General features: G+C 38.9%; 1 protein-coding gene across 4 annotated transcripts in view; it reads left to right on the top strand.

Annotated features, from left to right (window-relative positions):
• The window catches only part of LOC117937118 (protocadherin-15-like), a 167331-nt gene that overhangs the window by 60328 nt on the left and 80621 nt on the right, over positions 1-26382 (top strand). For all 4 annotated transcript variants that reach the window (XM_034860831.1, XM_034860830.1, XM_034860829.1 and 1 more), the window contains 10 exons: positions 813-932; positions 1515-1625; positions 6066-6236; positions 12829-12937; positions 14486-14598; positions 15869-16075; positions 18417-18551; positions 21201-21350; positions 21470-21561; positions 22378-22479. In XM_034860831.1, the coding sequence (XP_034716722.1) occupies positions 813-932; positions 1515-1625; positions 6066-6236; positions 12829-12937; positions 14486-14598; positions 15869-16075; positions 18417-18551; positions 21201-21350; positions 21470-21561; positions 22378-22479 (1310 nt within the window). The remainder of the gene's footprint in view (positions 1-812; positions 933-1514; positions 1626-6065; positions 6237-12828; positions 12938-14485; positions 14599-15868; positions 16076-18416; positions 18552-21200; positions 21351-21469; positions 21562-22377; positions 22480-26382) is intronic.

Raw genomic sequence — 26382 nt, 5'->3', positions numbered from 1 at the left:
CCATACTCAATTGAGAATGAATCAGAATGTGGCATATTGGATTGAATTTTTTGCAGTTAATTATTTCTTTTTATACTGTGAAAGGAGTAGGCGTAATAACCTATGGTATCTACCTACACGTTCTTGGTTATTGCTGTAATCTGTTTTGACACTGACTCATTAATTTATAGCAGTACTTATTTTGGTCCGTTCTGTTTCTGTTTTTAATATTATTTTATTTCACTGAAATAAAAGTACAAAATACTAGACTCCTACACTGTCTTTTTGTCTTGTAAGACAAGCACTCCTAACATACCATACATGATTTTCTATTACCCAATTTCCCGCTTTTATCTAAAAACTTCTCTTCAATGGGGCATTGAGGTGCAGCAAACATTCACAGTAGCAAAAGAGAGAAAGACCGAGGCACAGATTGCAGACATACAAAAGTTGGACACACCATACTGCCTGTGTTTGATTTTATATCCAGAGCAAATTAAAGCACACAACAGCTGCAAGCTGATTTTCCTCCTCAAGCCCCATTTGAGCACAATACACAAAAAAGCTACAAGCCATTTTCTGTTTGTTTTGTAGAGACAGTGGGGCATCAAGATCCCTTATTGCCAAATGCATGTGACACGTTTTTTAATGTGCTCCTCTCATCTCTGCCACATACAGGCAGTAGTTGTCAAGAAGAAAAGACAAGTATGGGAACAGTATGGGGACAGACGCTGTTTGATGTCATTGTTAGAGAGCATGAATGTGTTTGACATCATGTAGTGTGAGCTTGTAGAGAGGGATACTAAAATTCTTTCTCTCTGTTGTGCTTTCAGCTGACGCCAATAGGAACCACTATCTTTTCTGGTTTCTGGGGGAACAATGGGGCAACTGACATTGATGATGGTCCCAACGGACAGATAGAGTACACCATCCAGTACAACCCTAAAGACCCGGTAGGTTATCCCTCCACCTGCATAATTCCTCATTATGCAGACTACTGGTTTAGCACCATGACTATGGCAATAAGTTGGTATTGGGTTTGTTAAAATGTAACATAACTAAGAGCAACAATCCAAAAAATCTACCAAAATTCACAACGAAGAATGTCTATTTACATTTAGAGTTTAAAATTGACATCAGAGCAGCATTCAAGCCCAGTATTCCTTTCAGTGATTTGTGTATCTTACAAATAGTTATGAAAAAGTAAAACTTATTAAATTGCAGTAATAAACATAATGTCCAAGGATCACGTTACGCGTCGTCCAAATAACTCAGTTGGGCTGCTGTTTTTTTGACATTGCAATAGAAACGATATAATAAAGTATTGTCATATCGTCCAGCCCTACTTGAAAGGCTGATATACTACTGCTTTAACTAAAAATATTTAACTATAGTCCTCCAACTACTATTATTTGCCTTAGCTGGTCTAAACTCAAAAGTGAAATATGAACTCTTTATGCAGTAAATAACTCATTGTGTTTGTGTGTTTGTTTGTGTGTGTGTGTTGTGTGTGTTGTGTGTTGTGTGTGTTTCAGACAACAAACAGAACCTTTGACATCCCACTGACCTTGTTTGGCTCCGTTGTTCTCAGAGAAAGACTCAACTATGAGGACATAACACGGTACCTGGTCATCATACAGGCTAATGTAAGTGTTTTTTTATTTAACTATTTCCCTGCACCTTACTGTGAAGCAATCTAGAACCAATCATGAGTATAATATAGTATTTTTTCATATAATTTAACTCTCCTGCTGAGTGGGTGTATAGTCTGCAGCCTAGAGTGTTCATTTTATGTAAATGTTTATTTTCATGGTAACATTCCTGTCTTGGACTATTTCTGCTTTGTTGAGTCAGCCTTCAGGGAACTATACGCACATCCTTAATTATCACTAATGTCTTTGTTTATGTAATTGTTTTCCTCCTTTTATTTCACAGCACTCTGTATGTTTTATTCATGTGTAATCTATGATATAGTCAATTTCACTTAACGTGCAAAACTCACGGGGAACAGAGGTAGAAGTATAAAGGATCTAAACTGATGAATGACAGAAACATGTTTAAGTTGCTGATTGTGCCAATAGGGTTTTCGTCATGACACAAAAACCTTGTTTACAAAACCTTTGGTTCTCAACAAATTGTGGCAATTATCCACGTGTATCAAAGGCCATTTACACCGAAAGCATTAGTGAAAGTCTACAGTACACCGAAAGATGAATGTGTTTCTGACTGCTTGAAAGCCTGACATATTCACTGTTCATCTGAATGAAATATTAAAAGTGTGTTGAGCGGTTGTGAATTTGCTGAATATAAATTCTTAACAAAGAGACCTTGTGCTGCCAGGGGAAAAGACCCTCCCGTACATCCCGGTCTTCTTCCTCTGCACCCTGTGACAGTGTCCCCCCCGGCTCTGCTGGCCCAGATGCATCCCAGTTGTTGTCATAAGTCTTTCCGTGACTCTCATAAAGATTATACAAAGCCCAGCAGGTCACAACCAGAGATCTTACCAGTCGGACAGCGAGTCAAGTCGAGCTGTTACCAGCAGTGGAAAAAAGCCAAAAGGTTGCCAACTTATGTCCATTCAATTTAAACAACCACTCCATTTTGTCGTCATTAGTTGTCAACAGACATTTCATTTAAGATACATGCTCTTAACCCATAATAATAAGGACAATACAAAAGAAGATTCATTTTTGACTTCTCCTAATTCACATATTTTATCTTCCTGGATGTTTTTAAATCTACCAACTTCTACGGCAAGGGAAAGGATTCCTGTTCTTTTTAACTGGGCCACTAACGACCTCGGACTCCTATAGCCCAAAGAAACCTCTTTTTAATAATCCTGTTATCTGACCTGAGCAAATGAATCTCCCGCCTCATTCATTTCCCATTTTCTCCTAATTGAACCATACTAAATAAGTGAATACAAATACCATACCAACGTTTTACAGTTACTGTGTAGGCTTTTCTCCGCAATCACTGTCTAGTTTACATTCCCCCAGTCATTTTGAAATGCATGCAGTACATACAGTAATTAGATTCTTTATGGTGTCAATCGTTGCTTGGAATTAAGTGCTGGCCTCCTTATGAAAGACGCTCCGCAGAAACATGGCTCTTACAATAAAGCGTGCGAGGCACCATGTTTTGAAAAGATTATTTCCTGGCGGAGACCTCAATTTCCCTTCTTTCACTGTCAGATGATTGACACTAAGGAGAGCATCGCATAATGCACTGGTAGAGAAACACTTAATTTGAGTGTTATCGTAAGTGTTAACAGTCAACAACTCAAACAAAATGTAACTGCGGTTTAATGCTTCTTATGTTCTTTGGCCAATATTCAAGTTAAACAGAAGGTATAAGGTAAATTAGGTAAAGTAGATGGGGATTGACTGTAGATGACTTGCACAAACTTGAAATAGCAGATGTTATCTTTAGAGGTTTATCTTTTCCTAGGTAAAGGGTGGTCATGGCATGGTTGCATTGATTATCAGTTGCCTAGCATTCTGACTTTCCTGTAGATTTTCTGATTTGGCTTATTTTTTGCTTTACAAAAAAATTAATAAATGGTTTGTGTATCTAAATTATCTTGAATTAAAAACTGAAAACAGAAGTTATTTTGAAAATTCAGATGAATAGGCAGTGTTTTTCTTTGCTGAGCAGCCACCTTCTATTTAATTGTACGACAGATGCTTCACCAACAGCAGATCAGCGGATCACCAGACATGGAATCAGAAATGTGTACTTAAAAGATCGATTGCACATTAATGCCTGAGCAGATAGTTGTGAATAGCATTAATTCAAGGGACTCACCAAAACCAAGCTATTTCAGGTCCTGCAATTCCTCCGTTTTTCATTTTGTATGCATCAAGGTCATAAATTGTGGTGTGTTTTTTTTTAAGGCCCGAGACCTTTTACACAATGCAAAACATTTCTACTGTGATGTAGGCTGTTATTATGAGCTTCAAGGTTCCCGGCACGTCTTCCAGCAGAATGCCGCTGAATCAGGTGCCTCTCAGCTCAAGGCCAGAAAACTTCCAAAGGGAAATGATTCACACATTTGAAGCACACTGATTGATTTGAAGCCAGTGTGTCAACACCACTGTGGGTCTGCGGGAGGTGAAATGCATTTATAACCCATTCCAAAACACACTTTGGTCCAAAAATCTCTTTGTGGAAAAGCAATAAGAAAAAATGTATCTTGAGTGAAGTTGATGTGCATCATGCTCATATGAAGAGGCACAGTAGTAATGAAGAGCTGCTATAAATTCTACTATTCTAACTAGCTTGCTTTTTACTATGGAACTGCATGAAACCTTTATAAGGGGCACAACAGTACTATTGAGACTGCTCTTCTAAAAGCTGAGAGTATTCATCCAAAAGAGCTTATAGGCAATATTCAATGAGCCAATTTTTAAGATTGTGCAGAAACTGCAGTACTGCAATACAGTTCCAGTCTAAATCTATTGAAAGATGAAGATGGAAGAGCGTTTCCAGCATGAGGGTTACTCCAAAGCACATACCGTATGTGTTTGTCATCAAAGGGGGGTAAAGAAAACCTCTCCTTCTTCAAGGGGCCACTTTTTTCCACTGAATATTCTGCCCTGGCTGGCGGGGTCAAAAACAGTCCTTCAAAACTGGATCTCCTCAAAAGTGATGCAACTCTTTAGAATATCAGCTAAGTGGCTCTCTTGATTACTTTTAGGTGTTATTGCAATGTGAGAGACTGGTTCATTCTGACAATGGAAAACCACCCAACACTGTCTCCTGGTTGTCTAATGAACCTAATGGATTTTTCAGCTTTTACCTTGACTACATGTGTTTGCCTTTTTGTCTATGTCCATTTTGAGTCTGGCAAAGACATAGTGGAGTTGAAACATTTGTCTGTTTGTACAATTGAAGGTGAAAAAACAGTCAGTGTGCTTCGGTCCCTTTCCTTTCCCTTGGTTGTATTACTAAGATTAAGTTTAAAAAAAAAAGTCAGAATAAAATGTGCAATCTGTTGTACCATTCATTCACATAACATTTGAGAGCTTGCTATGTTTTATTTGAAAACCTCTTTTTCTAACACCTTTATTTTTAAATTTCAAAGTTCAAGGCCTACAAAATAAAAGCATTTGTATTCAAGACTTGAAAAATTAGTGTGCTGACTACACAAATTAATGTACTGCAAATCTCAATAATTAAATCATCACTCAGTTATTGGTAATTTCATCTATTGTAGATATCATGAAAACTGTACTGTATGAAGTAAAAGTACTGTATAAATGCCATGCATGTTTGGTCTAAACTAATTATTATCATTCAGTAAAGCAATTTTGAATCTTTGTTATTGCATTAATTATTCAAATATCCTAATTCCTCAAATGCCTGATATACTTGAATATTTCGGAAAAAAGAGGTAGCACCATTTGTTAGGTACTAGTTCTTCCCTGCATGTCTGTCTTATCGATTTAATGTTCTTTAAAAAACCTGGAAGGTGTTGAAGATTAGTTGTTGAGTTTAATTATTTTCAATGTTCTTTGGCAACTTATTTAACGAAATAGATGGGAGTGGAAGCACTGCAACGTTGCACTGTTTAATTTGTAATTTAAACTTTATGTTTTATTAGAGTATATTTAATCTGTTGTTTGAACGCCTGTCGTACTTGGTTTTGCAGCAAATCTCATGCCAGCCATTATATTATTGAATGTATTTTCATGAATTTTTAATGATTATGATTGAGGAACTTTGTTTTTACTCTCTATCTACTTTAATAATGTTTGTAAAACATTGTTAATGAAATACATTATGTACATTGGTGGTACAAACATGCCCAGGGAGTCTGTGCTGGACGCATTAAAAGTCAGTTTATTTGCCCTTGACTAGGGATAAATTGACATGGAGATGCTAAGTCATGTAGACACCAGCCTTTGAAGGCAGTGAGAGTTCCCTGCAGCTTTGTTGATTTAATTTTCGGAAAATATTCAGCAGCACTACGTTGTGATAATTTTCTAATCTAGACATGAAGATAAAGATATGCAAATCTCTAAGAAAGAAAGTGCGATATTATCCAGAAGTAAAAGATATGTGCTTTCTCTCTTACTGTCTAGGACCGAGCCCCCTATCCCAGTGAGCGTCGTACAGCCACCACCACTCTAACTGTAGATGTGCTGGATGGTGATGACTTGGGTCCCATGTTCCTACCATGTGCGCTTGTGGGAAACACACGTGACTGTAACCCCATCACTTATAGAGCTAATGTACTGGAGCTGACACAGCCGGTAAGTGTGTACCTGTTATGTACAGTACTGTATTATATACTGCATTGTATTTGCGTGTATGCTGCAGAGGGCATGTTTCTATTTGTGCCTGTGTTATAGGGTGCATCGCTGTGTTAGTTATTGCCATCAGCAGACAATGTTAGTGTGTGTGGGTGTGTTAAGTTTTACCCTTAGGTTTAGTGCACTTTTATGACGTTTTGGCAGTCTTTACCGTAAAAGGCTTAAAATTAAGGTTAAGTGGGCACCCAGATAGCTCAGTTGGTAGAGCGGGTGCCCATGTATAGAGGTTTACTCCTCGACGCAGCCGGCCGGGGTTCGAATCCAACCTGCGGCCCTTTGCTGCATGTCACTCCCCCTCTCTCTCCCCTTTCACAACTTCAGCTGTCCTGTCCATTAAAGGCCTAAAATGCCCAAAAAAAATAATCTTTAAAAAAAATAAAATAGAATTAAGGTTAAGTGAGAGCTGATCTCTTAGAGCTCATCCTCACAACTTGCTATTTTTTCTGCCTATTTATACTTACCCAATCTTAACAAATTCCAACACCATCGAGAACTGATGATGCTCCCTTGTATCTACTAACTTTAATAAAACACATTAATGATCACATAATTTGTCAGCCCTTTGAAATCCAATGAAATACATTTTGTTTAGCGGGTTACAAATGGTTTAGAAACTTGGAGAAGTCAACTTTGTTTTGGGAACTCTTGTATTGATAGACTGTGTGCTGTTTGGCCGTGTAGTTTTACAAATCTCAGAATTTTCAGACCTGGTGAGCTTGTGTGTAGCACGCTTGCAGTAAAGGTGAAAATATGAAACATTTATTTATTCAACTTGACATTTAAAACTTGTCTTCGCCAACTACCCATTGGGTAATGAGAACAAAGCCTCAAATCATCCACGTGGGAAAAACAATATGCAATAAATGCCTGTAGAGTCATACAATATTAGTATTGAGTAGATGATATAACTATATTTACTCAAGGAAAAGGGTTGTGTTTTTTGTTTGTTTGTTACTTTTAGGATTATACCAGGTGTTTACGTCCTCCTGAAAAAATCATGATATATGATAATGTAATTTAAATTTACATATCAGAATGGATCACAAAATTATTTTGGACAGCTCTGTAAGTAAGAAAGGAAAACTACTGTATTTGATGACCATAGAAGACTGTTTGGGACAAAAAGTTAGTCTATGTTGTTTCTCAAACATTATACTGTAAATCTGTATATGATCAAATGTTTTTTAAAACTGAGTCTGCAAAACCGTGGTATGCATTTATGCTAACACAGCTGTACACATCATTTTGCATTTGTATCTTGGGCATTTAGCTGATGCTGTTATCCAGAGTGACTTACAATGCCACTTTGTAAATGAGACAAAGTTGCTGCAGGCAAAAAACCTCAACTCTGACAAGTCAGCAGATCATTCATCCCTTACCCCACACACCTTGATGGTGACAAGCTAGTAGTGCACCCCCCTAATCTTACAACCCAACACATAGCCTCACACACATTACAGTGTCAAGTCAGTAGAGCAGTCAAGCTTAACTGGACATTGTCTACTTCATCTTTGTGTTCATACTGAGATCTTTGTCACAAGCACACTTACACATACACACAAGCACGGACGCACACACTTACACACATATACACACACACACACACTCACACACATACTCACACTCACACACACACACACACACACACACACACACACACACACACACACATGCTCACTTTACTCGAGACACAGTGGGGGTGGGGACTCTTTCTCTGCCTTCAAACCTTTTCTTATCTCTCCTCACTCACACACAAATAGACACACACCTTTCTCCAACCCAAGAGAGACACAGCGAGGAACAACATGAGTAAATCAAGCTGTGGTTTAGAGGAGCAGCAAGTGTACGCAGACAAGGACAAGGTTTACGATGGAGAGGTAGTAGAGGTGGGGTGAGGGGGTGGGGGATCAAACAGGGAGGAAGAGAGAGGTAAAGTCAGACGCACAGAAAAGTTATGCTGAAAAAAATACCTGAGGGATTTTAAAACCTGAAGCAATGTCTAAAACATGTTGCATCAAACACAGAGATTGTTTCTCACATGTCAATATGCTCCCAATACACAACTGCTGCTGACTCCAGATACTTCACTGATTCCAGTATTTATAATCTTGCAACATCACTGCAGTAGAGAATAAATGGGATCATTCAGAGAAGCTGTTGCTTTGCTTTCCCCTTCTATTTTTACTCTATGAATGAGAGTGTGATCCATGTTCAAAACATGGCGTGGGGCCTTTACAAATGTTAGATTAAAGCTTATATTTAAGGATCACAGGAATTGTGGCATGTCATAGCAGGAAAAGCACAAGCGTATTTGATCAAATGAGTGATGGCGGCATCCCATGTAGTTTTGACAGTTCCAGTGCCCTTGCATTGTACACGCCTGCTCTCTGACATGGCTTAATTTAGTGTTGACTAAGCCATTGTTAATGTTCCTAGGTACACCTATACATCTCCTGCTGTAAAAAAGTCTGTTAGGAAAAGAAAATAATTTGACAACAGACACACAATGTGATGGGTTTTAAACCCTTATGATGGATTTTACAACTCTTGAAACGCCGCACAGAAGCAATAATTGTCTTCCCCATCTCAGTGACACCTCTACTGCTGTGTTAGTTGGTCTGCACACATTTCACTTCCAGAAGAGGTAACAGCAATTTGATTGCTATTAAATGTCAAAGAGCTAGCATAAGCCGCAATATCCACAATAGCTCAACGGATGAAATGGAGAACCACATATAGATAAACCAACGGGATACATTAACTGTTGCTTTGCGGAAAACAATCATAAACTAAAACTAAACTCAGGTCATTTCAATTATGGCATGTTTATGCCAACAGCATGATCTCTCCTATTATGCCGGCTTGAATTCCCCTCTATCTTTTCAAAGCACCTGTCTCTCAGGGGCTCTATTTGATTGATTAAGACTAGACTTTGATGCCATCTGACGTGAGTACTCTGATGCATTCTGCTTGAATGAACCCCAATGCAATGAATGTAGTTTACGCAGGGTTCAGGTCTGCTCCCCTTAAACCGTTGATGAAGGGAAAAGAGAAAGCCAGAGGACATGGCAGGACTAGAGGAGGATGAATAGATGGATGAAGGGAAATTGCGACGAGAGAGGTGAAAATACAAAACAGGTGAAAAGGACAGCAAAGAGCTGCTGTTGCTAGGGTTTAATAAAGATGGCGAGGGGAAGTGAGGAGACTCAAGGCACTGTAATAGTTTGAGTCCTAATCAGACTGATACAAAATGACAACCTCAGAGCCTTTGAGCCAACATTACTATTCTCTCTTTGTTTCCCTTTCCCCATTGCGCACATACACACCAAGATGCTGGTCATTAATGCCGAGGAGTTGGCTGGCAGGCTATGTTCACACATGAACTTTAAAAATGTTGCTGCCTCTGCAACTCAAAATTTAAAATAAAAAATAAAAATAGATTGTTGAACACTATGACTGACAACCCCCCCAAGACCTAAAAAATCATTTAGTTTGTCAGACTGGTAATTGATTGGCTGTGAGTTACATTGTGATAAACAAACCATCAAAGACTACGGCACTGTATGTCATAACTTATTTTGTAGATGCTTTCAAACATGGACTAGAACTTTGTAGCACTGTGGCGCACTGCATTGTGTAAATGTGTTATTTTTTAAGTGTGGGGGAGTGCTTTGTTGCCGAGCTCCCCTGTGTAGCTCAGTGGTTGAAACAGAGCCTCACCTGACCACGAGACGCCCTCAGAGATGTCCTCCTCCTCTTATTGATTTCCTTACTGCTCCCAGGATCAGCCACCTGCCTGCACAGCTGTTCATTTGCTCATTAGTTCCCCAGAACCTATAACAGGCAGTTTCCCACCCATGCATTTGCCAGGTGCCGCTGCTTGGTTGTTGTAGTCGCTGAGTCATTCATGTCTGTTTAGTACCTGTTGCTGATTTTCTGCATGCTGATTCTGCAGTGTTTGCTTGACTCATTGTTTCTGACAGTTAGCCTTTTGAAGCCCAGGTAGTAAAGAATCTAAATTAAAGTAATTGAACACGACCGACCCAGTTTGGTGTTTGCTGGGTAATCACATATTTTGGACAAAAAGCATGGAGTGCGTTCAGTTTTGTCAGGCTGTCCTTGAGTTAACTGATTTTACTCAATCTAAGGTTGGTGAGTGTGGATAACTTATCTCACATAGTTCACGTACCCACTTGAGGCAGTGTTCAATAAAAATGACTTTGGCATGCTGTTGACGGCATTAACAGCATATACGGGGACGTATAACCAAACACTTTTTTAAAAAAAACTGTGGAGGTGTGGATGATGTTATTTTTGAAACCTTAGAGGTTGAAATGTCCTTTTATGAAAATAGCCACCCATGTTGTCTAGTCATCTGAGGGTTGAAGCTATGATTCAAAAACACAATCACTGGTTCCAGCTTATCAAATGTTTTGTTGTCTATGCTTGTGAATTTTGCCGAATTTAGCATTTTTTAACTGTTGGTTGGACAAAGCAAGCTATTTGAATATAAAAACATTGGCTTTGTGAAACTGAGGATGTTTTTGTTTATAATTTCTGGACATTTTACAGTATAATCACCAAACTCACTAAAATGTGTTATTTTATTCTCAACCCTAACTGAAGCAAGCCACACTAGAGTCAGCCTGCGCAATACGTATTAGTTAAACAAAAGCCCCTTTTGCACAGGGATTCCCCTTCATATTTCTATCTTGAACAGGAGAGGTGAGAAAGGTTGGGCCCTTTAATAGGTACAAGTGGAAATGAGATCTTTAGCATTTTAAAGTGAGGAACCGAAGGAGGGAGGTGAAACTGGTCATTCAAGGTCTGAATTTGCCTTTTCCCAGACTGATTAAGGTAAATGTATTGAAGCTTAGCTTGTTGCATACCAGTACTTAAACATCTTAAAGGATTTTTTTTGGGGGGGTCCTAGAAAAAGAACAACTCCTGCTGAGCCATCTTGGTAAGGCTGTCAGTGTTGGTCTAAAAACACAGATATCACCAATGATATTGATAGCATACTGAACAATATCAGTGCTCTCAATTTTTTGGGGTGGGTGACACTTCGCAGGACTGCCTGTCAGAAATCATATGCTCTCATTTTCAAGAGTTGAACTCATTACATCTCACATTTAACACAGGATCTTTCTTTTACTGCTCATTGTCACTTCTGAAGCTTTTGTACTTCTACATTGTAGAGGTATCCTTTGTGAAGGGGTGTGTAAGATGATTGTCATTGTCGTTAACACGAATTATAGTACCAGTACTTCAGAGTTCTCAGAGACCTGGCTGTCTCTCTCTGGCTCTCCTTTTTGCCATTGCTGTATTAACATCTCTCTCAGCGCCCTGTTTACCATCAACTCGTAGCAGATTTGTCTCCCCACCATATATTTACACCCTTTTTTACTGCACTACATTACTCGCCATAACTGCTTCTCTGTCTGTACCCCCCTCCTCTCCTCTCTTAGTGACAGGCAAGGAGATTTTAAGTGCTGCACATCAAGTGTGGTGGTAAAGTATTGTTTCATAGCAGGTGCATGAACGCACTGCCCTGTACGCTGCATATGTGTGTATATACTGTAGGCGCGTGCTGGTGCATTCATGCACATTTTGGAATATGTGCAGCCATTTTGGTGTGTTTGGCGTTACATTTTAGAGATTTTCGCCGATAGACATGTAATGAGCCTCTTCGTAATACCCACACCTCAGTATATTACACTATTGTAAGTCAACATTATAGCCTGGCTGACTTGCATACAGATAGAGATCCACACCAAGTGTGTGGGTGGGTCTGTGTGTGTGTGTGTGTGTGTGTGTGTGTGTGTGTGTGTGTGTGTGTGTGTGTACGTGTGTGTGTGTGTGTGTACGTGTGTGTACATATGTATACAGAGCAGGACAAAAAAAATGCACAGTAAAAATAGATCAAATTCATTAAATGTGATATTTTTTCATCTTGTACATATTTTTGTAAACACAGTTGCATTGTCTGCATACGTACAGTATACATGTTCTTTATATGATTTAACATATACCACAGTGTATTTTTGCTAACAATTGATTATCCTGTCCCTCCTATTAAACTTTCATTTGCTATGCTCAGAGCTTGTGGTTACATAAATAAACAACTTAGGTAAAGTAATAATTTAATAAAGTATACATAAAAGCTTTTCTTCACACCTTAGAACAACGGAGTGGGACAGACTGCCAAAAAATATATATATATTTTGTATATCCTTCCCCAATTTAATTGACTGTTGTTTCTAAGTAGTAGCTGTTTTAATTAAGCTGGAACTGTTGTTCAAAAGTCATAAAAAACGTCAAGTTTGTTTGTTTGAATCGTTCTTTGTTTCACATTGTTTTAGTTTTTTCACTCTCAAAATGAAACAACACAAAGTTAGGCCACTGTGGCGCAAGTTCTCAATTACTGTTTTTGCTAGTTCTGATGTATTTCATATGAATCCCTTTGTTTTGGCAATATGTTAAGTAATGGTTGAGATATTCAACTTGAATTCCCTTCTTGGTTCTGTTTCAGGATAAGGTGAATCCCGTCAATGTGACTCCACCCATTCAAGCTGTGGACCAAGACAGGAACCTACAACCTCCCTCCGACAGGCCAGGGATTCTATACTCCATCCTCATTGGTAGATTTACATTTTGTTGGGTTTAGATTGGTTGGCACTAGTATTGAGCAATAAGGCAATATATGCAGTGTGACAATATACATTTGCATGCCATCTACAGATTTAAACTATTATACAGTAGTCATTGTTGCAATAATGGATATGTGTTTAATACAGTATGTGCAAACATGTGATTATGTACCTTAATTTTTAGGAAATTTAATTTAATTTGTTTTAATAGACAGATATCCCTGCATGTTTTTTGAAACAGTTTTTCTGTTGATTTTACCAAACTGTTTACTGCATTGCAATATTAAATTGCAAATTTACCATAATAGATTATTTATCCATATAACGTACTAGCTGGCACAGAAACATATACACAATCTGACTAAAATGTTACAACTTGAATGTAAAACAGAAAAGCAAAAGTTGTCCTGACTGGTCACATAAAAAAAACGTTATTTAACAGACCATTTACCTAAAGCAATAACGATAACATTGTAATTCAAAGTGACTTCAGCACATCTGTTCACATACAGTAAGGCTTCACAGAATCTTGTCTATGAAGATCTGTGTTCTCGGGGCTCCTTAAGCCCAAGCCTTATTGTTAATTGAAGGAAATGGTTGTAAGGTTGTTAAGGAGGGCACTTACCTGTTTAGATGCAGGATTAACTCAGCAGAGGAATACTGGATGTAAAATAATTGCTGTTTCAAAATTACAGCACTGGAACTGTCTGTCTATTAACGCCTCATAAGTACCTTTAGTTTAGTTATTTATAGCAGCAACAGTGCGCCATCAATGCAAGCCATCTGGATTACTGTTAGAAATGCAGAACCACAAAAAAAGTTGACTTTTACTTGTGATGTTCTGCATAGTTGGTAAAAATGTACTGCCTTGACACAGAGTTGATTACATTTCCCAGACTTCTCCTGTAAAACTAATCTCTGTCTGAATAAGGATTGTGAGAGACAGTTTCACAAAGGGCAGAATAATATGTTGCAAGTCTGCAGTTCCTAGACGATCTACTTTTTAAAAATGAAAAAAAAATATTAATAGCATTTTGGTTTTAGCTCTCATGGCCTTCATAAGACAATATATGAACAGTGGTTGGTAATTACTTTGGCCAACAAAGGTTTTTCAAAGAGCTGACTGTTGCAAAGTGGCTTGATTCGTGGACACAAGGACATACGTTAAGAAGGAGATATGCACTCGCACAAACATTCGTAACCACAAACGTGCCTTTGTTGCTGCTCCTCTCACCAGGTCCTGATTTCCCAACTGAGCCATGCATCATTCTAAAGCCCCACATGCAGTATGTGTTTGTACTTCCCCACCTGTGGAAAGCAGAGATGAAAAATATGGGAGCATTAGCCATCTCGCTGTCTTGCCCTACCCCGCTCCCCTTTCCCTGTACCTTTTATACTTCCCCTAGACACCCACCAGGCAAAGTATATTGATTCTTAAACTAACAACTGGTGTCTCTCCCTGTCTCACACTGACACACACACACCAGCCTATTTTTTGTGTATTTTGTTTTTGCTCAGTTCTTACTGTTTCTGTCTCAGGCAAACCAGTGTCCTATGCAGAATATTTCAGCTTGAACAGAACCACAGCGGAGCTCCTTCTACTAAAGCCCATCGATAGAGAACTCAACCGCAGATTTGATCTGGTTATCAAGGTGAGGGACACTGGAACTCCAAGCAGGGGAGTTTTAACTTAATTTGCTCCCAGCATGTTTCTTATGGAAACAGCACCCTTCCCTTTCAATGTGTTTTTTATTTTTATTTTTTTACTGCATTTAACCCTCAGTCTTCCATCAAGCTGTTGATCAGTAAATCTGTAATCTTAGACTTCCAGTTTCTCCTCAATTTATTTACATGGTGCTTCCTGGTTTCTGTCAGTTAAAAGTATCCTCCCCTAAACATATTAAGTGCCAGTAATTGTGAAGCATTAGAATTACACCATGCTGTGCGAAGGTGTTTTGTCTAAATTAGGCTGATAACAAATGTACACCAACATGCATACATCAGCTTCTGCTCCACTGAAATTGAAAATGCAATTTTTCCTCTTTTGGATGTTTTTGCTGTAGTAAAAGTTGGTTATAGGTTTGGATGAATTGGATGAATTTAGCTGTTTGAACCCACTTGATCTAATGAATGGATGAGCAAAATGGCAACAAGAATGAGATTTCTAGTCAAGAGTTTTAGGTTGGCTGATTTCAAAAACCTTTAAATAGCTGAGTTCCTCCCTAAGCCCCATAGGGACCGGATTACCTTTACAAGGGCAGATGGGGAATAAAATATCCTCTGTGCTCCCCCATAATTTAACTCATCGTTCCAGACGGCATTTAATCGGGAAATCACAGGAATTGGTCCGTAATAGAAAAGATAAGGATTCAGTGGAAAGAGAAACCGATGAAGCCTTCCCAAATGGGGCATGGGAAAGTTAAGGGTACTGTGTAAGGTGGATTTTATTCATAATAACTCTTCTTACTACATAAAAATGAAACACACGTTAATATAATTCAGTGTGAGTTACACTTACCACTGATATCATTATTGCAAGTAAACTTAATAATAAAAAATGTGTTGTTGCCTGTACACCCATGGGTACATTGCAAACAATCAATGCTAAAAGGGGAAGTTAGCACACATTTAAAATGGTGCCAATTTGCTCAAATGTAAACAAACGCAGGTTAAAAAGTTGCTCAAACAAGAATACGTACCTGTACCTACCTTTAGGAGATTTGATTTGATGATTATACATAACAAAAATAAAGTTGATGGACAAGCAGCTCCTCATGTGGAATAAAAACTCCGATCCACTTTAAACTACAATGACGTCGCTTTGGCAGTGACTTAAATCACATGACCAGCCAGTTCACAGCCGACCTGTAGGACATTAGGACTGTAACTGTAACTGAGGAAAGTTTTCTCTTTCCCTTTCAGGCAGAGCAGGACAACGGTCACCCCTTGCCAGCTTTTGCTAACCTACAAATTGAAGTTCTGGATAAAAACAACCAGGCACCCTACTTCCTGGAGACCAGTTACCATGGCTACATCAGCGAGGCCTCACCAGTAGGAACCACCATAGCGACCGCTGCCAGCCTGTCTGCACCGCTGACTATCATAGCTCTGGACAACGATGTGGAAGAGGTGAGGTTAAAATAATTCAGAGCTGTCATTGACTGAAAGCATGATAAGATTAATAACCATATTCTGACATACAATACAAATGATATACTCAGAACAAATGGGATTGTGCATACAGAGTACAATGCAAAAATGAACTTGCAAAATATAAATTTATATATTTAATATACCTGTATCAAAAAGCCTTTGTGCATATAAATACATTCAATTTTAGTGTTTATGAAAACCTTACACAAATTTTTATTTTATTTGTATGTGTGTATTATGTTGTAGCCCCATACCTCTTAGTTACCTTCTCTTGTAGCGGGCAGCCAATGGGAGGCTTGTAGGTATCAGCTGGTACATATAGTTCCCTAATTGATTTTGCTCTGAATTGTAATGCGTATTGCACTATGACAATGTATTAGTAATTTGCTTTAGTTTGCCATTTGACACATGCCAAGTTAAGATTTGCTATGTGGTAATTGACTGGTTGCTCAACCACCAGTTATCATTGGTACACCTGTCGAGCTCTCGCATGGCACATACTGTATGCCGTTAACAGTGATAATGCTGACAGATTTAATCCTCGAAAATCATAGTCATTTTATAAACAATTGGTCCTTGATGTTTTAATGATGTAGACGAAAGCATGCTTCACATCTCTAGCCAGCGCTGCAGCTCTTCGAGTGTGCCAGCTGAAATACCAACTGTAGCTGTCAGCCAAGCATGGTGACATATGCAGTTGAAGGTAGAGCAAACAAACATACTGTTTTTATCAAATTATTCTGCTTTTGCCTATTTCATTTTGGGATTTTGAAAAGTGAAATAAATATTTGTGAAAAAACACAGCCCTCAAAACTCTTTAGTTGTGTAGTGTCTCTTACAAGTACTCGTACTACAGCACCATGCTCACCATGTGGAGACAGGTCTACCAATAATCCGGCACTTTGGAACTTTCCTAAACTGTCGTAATTTAAACTTTAGGAATCAAGAGTGTAAACAGAAGGAAACAAGTCCATTATTTTCTCTAAACACAGTTAAATCACCATGAAGACAAAACCAGCAGCATGGTGACAGTGTTTACACAGGAAGTAATGTACAGAAATGAAGGATCGAGCAGATGCGGTGTCTATTCCAGCCCTTCTTTTTCGTCTACTAAATCTTTCTATTTTGTGCCTTGCTTGCAGTGTGTGAAGTGCCCTATCTAACTTCCATGTGAATCTGGATAGTAAAACCATGTGCCTCTTAAATTGCCTCTCAGTGATAATGTAAGAATTTACAGTGGTGCTGCATTGTTATCGCCGATGCATTCCCAAGAGCTTAGTTTGTTTAAGATGTAGCATGGGCATTTTGACAAAAACAAGCTTTGGTTCATTGCTTTCTAAAAGACACACATTAGATAATTTGTGTGTGTGTGTGTGTGTGTGCGTGTTATTGTGTCTGTGTGTTACTGTGTCTGTGTGTTACTGTGTCTGTGTGTGATATATGTTGAGTTATTTTAAATATTGCTAACCCTGGTCTTTCCTCCAGCATTAAGTACCAACAATGATGATTAGTCCTAATTGCTTTTATGAGCCGCCCATCACTTTTATTTATGTGTGTTGCATACGACTGTGAGTGTCTGTGTGTGTGTTTATTTATGACTCAATATCCACACTAGCTACATCAACAATATTATCAGCCCCCCTTCCCTGCTGAGCCAGCCTTATCTGGAATGAAAGCTCACACACACACAAACACACACACATCTACACACACACACACACACACACACACACACACACACACACACACACACACAGAGGAGGTGACTGTGTGGATAATGTCAGAGGAGGACTTGGATGAGGATTGCCTCTCCATCACTGAGTATAACACTAACACACACATGCACACACACACACACACACACACTTGTAGGAATATTTTGATGTCAAGACAACCTATGAGATGTTTTTCATTTTCCTGTCTAAGCACTTATTTGCTCTGAGCTGTGCTGTGGTTCTCCTCACATTTATTTCAGTTGTCCTTCAATTTTTAAAATACAATTATGTTTAAGAGAAAGACAGATAATTATTGCTTTCTCATTTCTGTAATGTGCTCTTTTAATTATTTACTGCATGTGCATCAATTATCCAGTCTCTTTATATATAGATATGTATTTGTTTTATTTAAGTAATGAAGGGGCTCAGCCATAATTTCATTGCCGGTGGTGTGCTGGGGAGTTCTCACATGTACAATGTGTACCAGCTTCATGTGTGCTCCGCTAGCAGTATGGCGGACATCGAATAGTATCTCCCTGGGTTATGAAAGAAAACTGACTGAAACGTCTTCTCCCCTAAACATCTTTCTTTCTCTCCAACAGACCAAGGACCCTCAGCTCCAGTTCTCATTGGACAGCTATTCTAATGTTTTCTCTGTGTCTGCTACTGGAATCAGAAGATATCTCACCCTGGTGCAGCCACTGGATAGGGAGACACAAGACTCCTATACATTCACGGTACTATAGAGCAATTGCATTTGTATGCATTATATACAATGTGAGAGAGAGAGAGAGAGAGAGAGAGAGAGAGAGAGAGAGAGAGAGAGAGAGAGAGAGAGAGAGAGAGAGAGAGAGAGAGAGAGAGAGAGAGAGAGAGAGAGAGAGAGAGAGAGAGAGAGAGAGAGACGTCTGACTGCATTTGAGTAACTCCAACCTTAAATCAGACACCCTAGAAAAAAATAATCTTATCTAGTGAAGGGCTGCCAATGGGAGACAATAGAAGAGAAGAAATTAAAAGAAATTAAAAACAAGCTCAGAGGGAAAAAAAAGAAGACAGAAGGAGAGGGGGCATATGGATAGGAAAGAGGAGAGGAATGTGTAGGTGTTTGCACCTGTAGCTCAATGAAGTCAGGAATTTTTTAACCCTAATTGTACCAGTAAGGAAGGGACAAGTGAGAAAAAGTGAGTGGGAGAGACAAGGCAAAGGATGGCTGCGCAGGTGAACAAGCAAGACATTAGTATTAAGAGAGCAGGAGGTTGCTGAAAGATTGAACAAGGGCCATGGGAAGGGGAAACCTGAAGCAAAAATAATGAAAGCTATAGACAAAAAGAGGCAAAGATGGGACGATTAGTGCATTACAATCTTTCATAGACATATACCTCTACCACTGTTTAAATATGGATTTATTCGATATTGTAACAAAGCTCCTATAAATTTGTTTAGCATTGCTAGTAATAACTGGTTAGTGCAGAAATAGGATTAGAAACTCCTTGGTACAGTGATTGCTGTCCCTATGTAGTTACCTCTTTCCATCAGTTTCCCTGTTTCTGTCCGCCCCTCATGTTCATTATAGTTGGGTTCTGCTGTTCACTTTGCACTTCTATCCCACCTTCCTTCTGCTGTTCCTCTCTCTCTCAATCTGCCATTCTACCTCTCTTATTGTTAGTTCAGTGCAGTAACAGAGTATCTGAAGTAATGGAAAGACATTCAGTTTTGAGTTTTTCCAGTTCCTGCTACTTTATACTTCTTCTGTACTTCACTACACATTAGAATCCATGGTGGGGGGCTGGGAATTTACAAGCTAACTGGCAGTGTATGAAGTAATTACAAATAGCCCTACTTTTACCAGCTGCATCTTTAACAGTGGTACATTATTTTGTACTGTATGTATAACGACATATTTCTAAACTGTGGTATTGCTACTTATACTCCCACAACTCTCTGAGTGTGCCTTGCCATTTCACGTACAGCAGTCTGTTATCTGTAAGATTCAGTCTGGTAATGCTGACAGTGTGTGCGCACACATGTGATGCAGTATATTGTGTGAGTAAATGCATTCTTGTGTGTGCTTGCAGTTATTTGGAAGTTAAAGCTAGGAAAAGCAGAAGGCCTGGTGTATTGATTGAAAAGCAGAGGTGTACTGTAATCATCATGAAAGCCTTGCTGGGGAAATTAAACTTGAGGAGGAGAGTAAGCGAGCTATGAGACATGGAGAATGATTTAATTTAAAGGAGTCAATCAGCTTCTTGGCAGATGAGATTGCAGAGAAGATTGGTATCAGGGTAGAAGCTTCTGTCGCTTCTGTTGATATGCACTCTGATATGCATCATTGACTTTCCAAATGGATTCATTTCATTTGTTCTTAACATACAAGAGCATCAAAATGTTTGTGTGCTGAATGACGGACAGGTAATTTTTTCCAAACAAAACATAGAAAATCTGCTTACAAATATAGGAAATATTAAATATGATAGAACAACATTGTTTTCATTTTAAACAAATTGTATATTTGTATGCAATACACATTTTCCCTAGGCTAAGTCTGCCACTTTGTTCAAAAAAAATTCCAGTGCTGGATCCATCGCATAAGATTTTCGGATAGTCATCATGGAAAAATCAATGGGTCATGTGACAAGGGCTGGGAAGATTGGCAGAACAGGCAGCCAAGTTCACCATAATCTACAAAAGAACTACTTACATGTCCATGTTCTGCAGGTATTCCACACGTGGGCACTTGTTTAGAAGAAGTCTCCCAGCTAATCCTGCCTTGTACTGACCAAAGTTGGAGAAAGAGTAATCTAGCTGATGTGATCTTACTTAGCTACTGAGCATGTGCGACTCCCTTAAGAGTAAAGAACTGAGATGTCTCACTCTGTAGGTAAAACAGAGACTTAAACACACAGGGTGAAAACAGGATCTGCAGCAATATGCAGTAAATCTATTCTGGTACAACCTCAAAATACAATTATGAACCTGAAAATGAGCATAATATGGGGTCTTTGAAGGCAGTGGGGAAAAGCAATCATTGAGAGGAAACTGTTAAGGTGAATTGAAATATCGTGAAGAGACAGTTGGGACTGATTTGTTTCAAGAGTTTTCAATTGCATCCCTAAACACATAAATAAACCCAAAACAAGGATATAAATTGACAAAACACACACCTCTAGCTCAAAAGAAATATGGAAACAAACAGACACTATCAAGATGTCAAGGATATATTGAGTACACAGTCCGCCCACCTCAGGATTCTCAAAGGGTAGCTTTTTGTAGCTTGAGTGTAACATTTTCTCAAAGAAAGAACATTTTATTTATTTTTTCTTATTTTAATGTCAAGGAAAAATACAGTATACATTGTTCTTTGTTTGTGTCTCTCTGTGTCTCTCTAGCTTTTGGCATCAGATGGCGTCCAGCAAAGCATCCCGGTTACAGTGACGATAACTGTGTTGGATGCAAACGACAACTCTCCAACTTTTGCTAATGTGTCTTATAATGTCAACGTGTTTACTGACATGGTACCTGGAGACACTGTGTTACAGGTGCGCACCGTCAAACACACTGTGTATTAAGTAACGATTCAGATGTGTGGTATGTGTGTAGTATTCACAACATACTTTGTTAAATGCTTTATATGGATGGTGAGTGTATCTCTTCCCAGCTGTCAGCAGTCGACTCTGATGCGGGTTCCAACGGTCAAGTAACCTATCGGATCTTAGCTGGCCACCAGGGACATTTTATTATTGGCAACAGGTAAATATACCACCTGCATTGAGATACTATTTAGATTTTTATTTGAATAGGAAAGATATAGTTTTACATTTTGAGGAATAAGATTTTTGATTCCAGAGTTAGGGAGTAGTGGCCTAGAGGTCAGGGAGAAGCGAGCTTGAGACCGGGAGGTCACTTGTTCATTCCCAATACCCACGAGATCAAATCTGGGTGGGGTAATTGTGAGGTGTCCTTGAGCAAGGCCTTTAACCCCAACTGCTCTAGTGGAGCTGCTCAATGGCCAGCAGATCAGACTGTGGTTGTACTGGGCAGCTTCTAGGGATGAATGTGTAACTGTGAATGAACTGCGAATGACAATTTGTTCTCAATCGACTTAGCTGGATAAATAAATGCTAAATAAAAAAAGATTGATACCACTCTCATGTCCAGTTGTGAAAGAAGTATTCAGATCCTTTACGAGTTAAAGTCCTGCAAGTATAATCAGGAAAATCAACTTAAAGTATTAAAAGTATACTCTATTTGGAATCTCTATCTGGAAATAATCAAAACAGTTCTGTCAGTCAAAGTGTTTAATTGTCCAATCATTTCAGCTGTACTTGTGGGCTGTCATTTTGTTGGGTAGTTTAATTTATTATAAATAATCGTATTTTATAAACTACATCTTCATTTTTAAAGTAACCAGTAACTAAAACTGTCAGATTAATGAAGTGGAGTAAAAAGTACAATATATTTTCTCTGAAATGTGGTATAATAGAAGTAGAAATTGGCATGAAAAGACTCAATGAATATGAAGCTAGTGTATTTATCATGTAATACTGATGGTAACTGTTTTCACAGCACTGGGGTCATTACAGTGGCACCAGGTCACCAGCTCACCGTTGGGCGGAGCTACGCTTTGACTGTAGAAGCCATGGACAACGGGCCTGTACCTCATAGAAGGTAAGAGCTTCTCTCCTTCTGCTTTATCTGTCTTTCCCTCTGTGTGGAGCTGAGACTTCAAAGGTAATCAGATTTCTGGAGCTTTTGCATTCATTGTTAGACACTGTCCAACTTTCATTACCATTTTCTGCCCTCGGTTCACCCTTTTCAGGTGAGACTTTTCATTTTTACAAATATTAGTATATATTGCAAAATTACAAGGAGTCCAAAAGAGGAAAATGGATTGTATAAGTGTGAGACAGAAAGAAGGAAAGGGAGAAGAGTAACACAGATCGGGAGGTAATGAAAGGGTGACTCACTAGTAGTTACCCTCTTCTTGAGAAAAGGAAAGAAAATTATACACTCAATTCAGAGAAGGGACGATTTCAGCAATTGCAGGCACACATGGCATCTAGAATAAATGCCACAGCCGGTAAAAGAAATATAGTGTAATGCACTCTGGCTCGGTCGCATTCTTAAGGATAAGGGCTGACTTGATAAGGTGACATTTTTTGATTTTTTTCTTCTCCCCTGCCTCTTGTTTCCCATCTCCTGCCCCTCATCTCTCCTTCATGGATTAAATCAATAAGGAGCCATAACTTTCAGCAAACACACAAACTCAGGCTATTCCCCATCTTGGGTTATTTCATGCTATTTCAGCTGCTCCCAATATTTTTAACTCTGTGTGTACTGATTAGGTAGCTAAACTCTGGCAGAAAACTGTTAAATTGCGAAATGTTTGTTTTAACGATTACCATACAATACCTCCATAGACAAGCAAATCAAGCCATTGGACCGTTCACCCACTGGTTCATGGTCAATCTACACTGCTCAATAGATTGATGTAGCAGCTGCAGTGGCAGATAGTTTTCACGGCACCATGCCTCAATGTGACTCAAGAAACATCGGTTTGTTGATAATCACAGCACACTTGGTTGTAGCTCTTTGTGTTTTGTACTCTAAAATAACTCAACAAAAAGATAAATTAACTCTGTGGTTTCCTTGCCGACAGATCAAACAATCCAAGTCTCTGCTTTTTAAATAAGATGCACAGAACAAAAGAAACACGTAGTTATTGAATACAATTTTTGTTTGTTTTTTAGTACTGATTTCTCTTTAGGTATAGGCTTGTGTGAGAGGCAGTTAGTTTAATAGGTTCATATAGGCTCAGCAGCTCAATAGAGAATATCCGGGAAGTCACTGATTAGTCAGATGTTTAATTTGAGCTGTCAGCGGCCAACGGTGCAAATTCTGTTCATCATTCTCCTAATAATATTTTTTTATCACATTTAATTAACTCATCTAGCACCTGGTTACATGTTAGTCAGATAGCCGTTTTAACGTTTTGCATACATAACTGTCCATCAGCAGTCCCCTCCCCTCTCCCCCCAAGCATTTTTTTTTACTCAACACTAAACCTCTTGCTGCTCTCCAGATAAGTGTTTGTGTCTACACATAAATTTAAAGACCTGCAATGCCAAGCTGATCTGAAAGATCCAATGCTAAAAAAGGCACACTGATTACTGTAACGGCGGCCTTTGTCTTGTATTGCTATACCAGTTTGAGATTTACAATGGACAGTATGCCACACATTCTTATTCCTTATTAAAATCTGGTCCCTACATTACCTACAATGCAACTTGACTGGTTGCAGGTATGTTATGTACTAACGGCAAATGTAACCTTGAGTCACTAGCTTCTATCAGAGATGAGGAGCTGGCTACAGAGGTCTGGTAAGCTTACTCCTCTCTAACCCCACCCGATTTTTCTTAACAGATGGTGTCAAAAGGGTGCCCAACAGCTGGTTTATCAATAGTTATCAGATGTCAATAGTTATTAAAAGTAGGGATGTCCTAATTATTTTATTTCAACAATCCTTGCACTTTACCAACCTTGGTAAGTGCTAGTGCACCCAAAGATATCTTCACAAATTCACACTATTTTCACTCACATGCAGCAAAGTGCTTGCTGTGTAGAGCCTGGCAACTGCTGTAAAGGTGAGCAGTGCTGCAAAACTAGCAGGCTAAAGTGATGAAAACACAATAAAGTCCACTGAAGAAAGGATCATATTTTGATCGGCCCAAAAACCCTTCCTTTAGCCCTGGGACATCTCTAATGAAAACTAATAATTAGTAGTCTGAAACCTCTTCCCATCTCCGGCGCTTAAAAGTTAACACTCAAAATTTCATAAGACACTTAAAGTCAGCTTTTATAAACAACAGAAATGTCCTTTTTGCATCAACCGTTGACTTGTGTGCTTTCCTCAGATTTACCCAAACTAAATCCATCTACTGGGATTGACAAATCGGTCTAGTTTTGCAAAAATACATAGTAAAGTTTAAAATGAAAAAACTTTCTTTTTTAATTATCACCGTTGCTTACCTATATCTGTAATAAAATGATAAAATATAACGATTTAGTCACCAGAACTTAAATGAATTTCTCTCTCCAACGATGTTTGTCATCATTGAATTGTCTCCCCAGCTGGCCCCAGCTATGTAGTTGCCAAATCAATACCGAATGTGAACCACTGCAGATTGAGGTGGTTCCAGTGATTGGCTCACAGATTGTCCCCAAATTTCCCCAGACCCCCTGTTTATCTCAGCTGAAAACATAACCGGCATAACAAATCAATATCCATCTCTGCTACCTGATTTGTAAAAACTACAGGTCAGGACCCAAAATGAGCCGTGTGTCCTCTTCCTGGCGTGCGCCAACAAAACATGAGTGGCATGAGCATATCTTTAATGACTTTGGATCTCAGCTTTTCAGTATTACATCTCTATGTAAGGGGGCTAGGACTATTGAAGAACCCTTGAGATATATTGTATAGAATTGCTTTTGCATGGCCTAGATCGATGCACCATAGAATACTGAAAACAGCTTATGCTCCGGGGTCTCATTTATACTTTCATCAAACTCTAGGGTTAGGAGAGAAAAGAGCGCTCTACCAGAGAGAACAGATCAGACAGGATAAGATGTTAGATAAATAGCTAGATAGAGAGCAAGATAAAGAAGTCATTTTGCACAAGAGGCATGTAGAAAATTATAGAAGTGGTACAAAGTAATTTATTTGCAAGTTGCAAGCAGTGTTGGGGAAGTTCCTTCAGTTACTCAATTCATATTAATCATACCACGTTCTTTACTTTTGTTACTTGGCCCAGCTCTGTTTAAAGTGCCTCTAAACACCTCCAAATCCTGCACAGCCACAGGTCACATGTGTTAAAATAGGAAATGAAACCTAGTTATTGAACAAGCAGCCAGTCAGTTTGGAGGAACTGTACTTATTTTTGCAGATTATTATTATTTTTATGACCATAAATGGCTATTGTATCGCTAGCCACGATGTCTGCCTGCTGCAGCACTTCAGCAATCCCAGGGTTTACATACCTCCAACCCTAAAGCTGATTCCTGATTGTTCACTCCCTAGTGGCTAATGTTGGCTGGCTAGCTATGAACACTTCTCCTCCTCCATTGGTGGTGGCTGATTGCGCCTGAATACCTCCAGCCGTGAGCCGGACCACTCCACTCTATCCACTGAATAAAGAGTCTAATCCTCCATTAAACTCCTGTTAAGACAGCGAACAAACTACTTTTGTAACTTAATTATTTATTTCCAATTGGACTCTTGCACGAAAACTGTGACACTGGTCACAAGTTAATCACAAGCGTGGCACTGAATCGCCAAGTCAACACCAAGTCATACAGCTGTAGCCCCAAATAACTAATTACATGTACAGAACTTGACCAAATGTGATGCAAAAGGTATGTCACCAGATTACTTGCAGTAGTAGTCATATTATAAATAGCAATAGTAAAAGTGCCACTTCTAGTATTCATAAGGACCATTCCAATCAATGGTTTTATTAACAACATTAGGCTTTGGCTTGCCATCCACTCAGTTTATTTGTGTCAGTTGTGTGA

Source organism: Etheostoma cragini, chromosome 21 (assembly GCF_013103735.1).
Source record: "Etheostoma cragini isolate CJK2018 chromosome 21, CSU_Ecrag_1.0, whole genome shotgun sequence".
NCBI lineage: Eukaryota > Metazoa > Chordata > Actinopteri > Perciformes > Percidae > Etheostoma > Etheostoma cragini.
Note: the sequence above shows the minus strand (reverse complement) of the source record. Positions and strands in the feature narration are given on the sequence as shown.